Source organism: Oryx dammah, unplaced genomic scaffold (assembly GCF_014754425.2).
Source record: "Oryx dammah isolate SB20612 unplaced genomic scaffold, SCBI_Odam_1.1 HiC_scaffold_29, whole genome shotgun sequence".
NCBI lineage: Eukaryota > Metazoa > Chordata > Mammalia > Artiodactyla > Bovidae > Oryx > Oryx dammah.
The window spans coordinates 85,791,620-85,793,480 of NW_024070213.1; the positions used below are offsets into that span (position 1 = coordinate 85,791,620).

Consider the following 1,861-nt stretch of genomic DNA (forward strand, 5'->3'; position numbering starts at 1 on the left):
TCTCTTGACTTCCTTCTTTTGCATTCCAGTCTCCTATGATGAAAAGAACATCTTTTTTGGTTGTCAATTCTAGGTCTTATAGGCCTTGAAGGTCTACTCAGCTACCTTAGTGTAAATGTGCTTCCATTCCATGCCTCCATAGAGAAATGATACTTATCCTTAACAATTTTGCTCCATTACCTTAAATTAGATGATATCACCGACTTTTCTCTAAATCACAGAGTTCCCATTGCAGTTAATCACACTCTGTTTCAATTATTTACCTTTATTTTTATATTCTCTTTTGAACTACTGCCTTTTAAAAAAATTAGCAATGAATCTTATTCTCTATGTTCCATGAGACTGACACAAAACTTGACCCAAGTTGAAGTCGTATTTCCTGAATGCTTGTGATATTAAAAGACAATCAGTGCAGTATGAAAACTGCTTGGAGGAGGATAGTAGAAAGTTAACTGTCATGCTTTTTCTTTATCATATTTAGGGACAAGTCTCTGTAAATGGCCTTGGGAAACCACAGCACCATGATGGAATCTATCCTCCTTGGGCTGTCTAGTGATCCCCATACCCAGGCTCTGCTCTTCGTGCTGTTCCTGCTGGTTTACCTCCTGAACTTGATGGGAAAGATGACAATGATGCAGGTAATCAGGGCTGATTCTCACCTTCACACCCCCATGTACTACTTCCTGAGTCACCTCTCCTTCTTAGACCTCTGTTTCTCTTCTGTTACTGTGCCGAAGATGTTGGAAAACCTCCTTTCTAAAAGGAAAACCATCTCTGTAGAGAGCTGTCTGGCTCAGGCTTTCTTTGTGTTTATCACTGCAGGGACTGAAGCCTCTCTACTCTCAGTCATGGCCTATGACCGCTCTGTCGCCATCTGCCAACCACTACTCTATGGCCAGGTGATGAGTAACAGTGGTATGTACTGCTTGTGTGGGGTTCATGGAACCTGGGCATTCTAAACACACGCATCAGTGCCCCTCTGGCAACGAAAACGGGCTTCTGTGATACCCATATCATTCCACACTATAGTTGTGAACTGCCCTTGCTCTTTCTTCTCTCTTGCTCAGAGGCTTCCACCAGCCTCATTGCCATGCTCTGGTCCCTCATCCCACACGGCCTTGTAACTCCCCTCTCAATCTTCTCTTGCGCCTGCATAGTCTCTACCATCTGGAGCATCACCTCTACCTCTGGCAGAAGCAAAGCTTTTTCTGTGTGCTCCTCCCACCTCACCACAGTAATCTCGTGCTCTGGTTCAATAATAACGGTTATTATTATTATTAATAATAACCAAAATAATGATAACGGTTATTATTTTGAACGTTATTCAAAAATAACGATCTTCTCCATTATTTCACGCCAACCTCGGGATCCTCTCTGGAGCTGGTCTTCTCCGTGCTGTACAGCGTAGTCATTCCCATGCTGAATCCTCTCATCTACAGCCTGAGGAGCAAGGAGGTGAAAGCAGCTCTGCAAAGAACACTGGGAAAGTATTTACAATGTTTTTGAAGACAGAATAAAGAGATAATGACAAGTAATTGTAAGAGAAATACATAAAGCAAGATATCACATCACTGACATTAGGAATTTTCTGACTGCTCATAATGTCAAATTTGGAAAAATTAATCAGAAAGGACTAAAAAAAAATAATATAGATCTATTATACAGTGGATCATTCAGTTCAATCTTCTCAGAGGCAAAACATTGATTAAATATTCATGTGACACTGTAAAAATTTGCTTAGAACATATTCATCAATATTTCCTACTTGTTCTCATATATGTGTATTAAGGTGAGCCTGGTGTAAATTAGATATCAGAATTTGTAGCCGAGTTTGCAAAAGGCACTGAAAGCTATAGTTTTC

At 40.5% G+C, this 1,861-nt stretch overlaps 1 protein-coding gene across 1 annotated transcript; it reads left to right on the top strand.

Moving 5' to 3' along the window:
• The first annotated feature begins 497 nt into the window (after nucleotides 1-497).
• On the top strand, nucleotides 498-1,506 carry LOC120858089 (olfactory receptor 8S1-like). Its single transcript, XM_040233954.1, is given in 3 exon segments — nucleotides 498-921; nucleotides 924-1,255; nucleotides 1,336-1,506. Coding segments are annotated over 3 exon segments (927 nt in total).
• The last annotated feature ends 355 nt before the right edge of the window (nucleotides 1,507-1,861 follow it).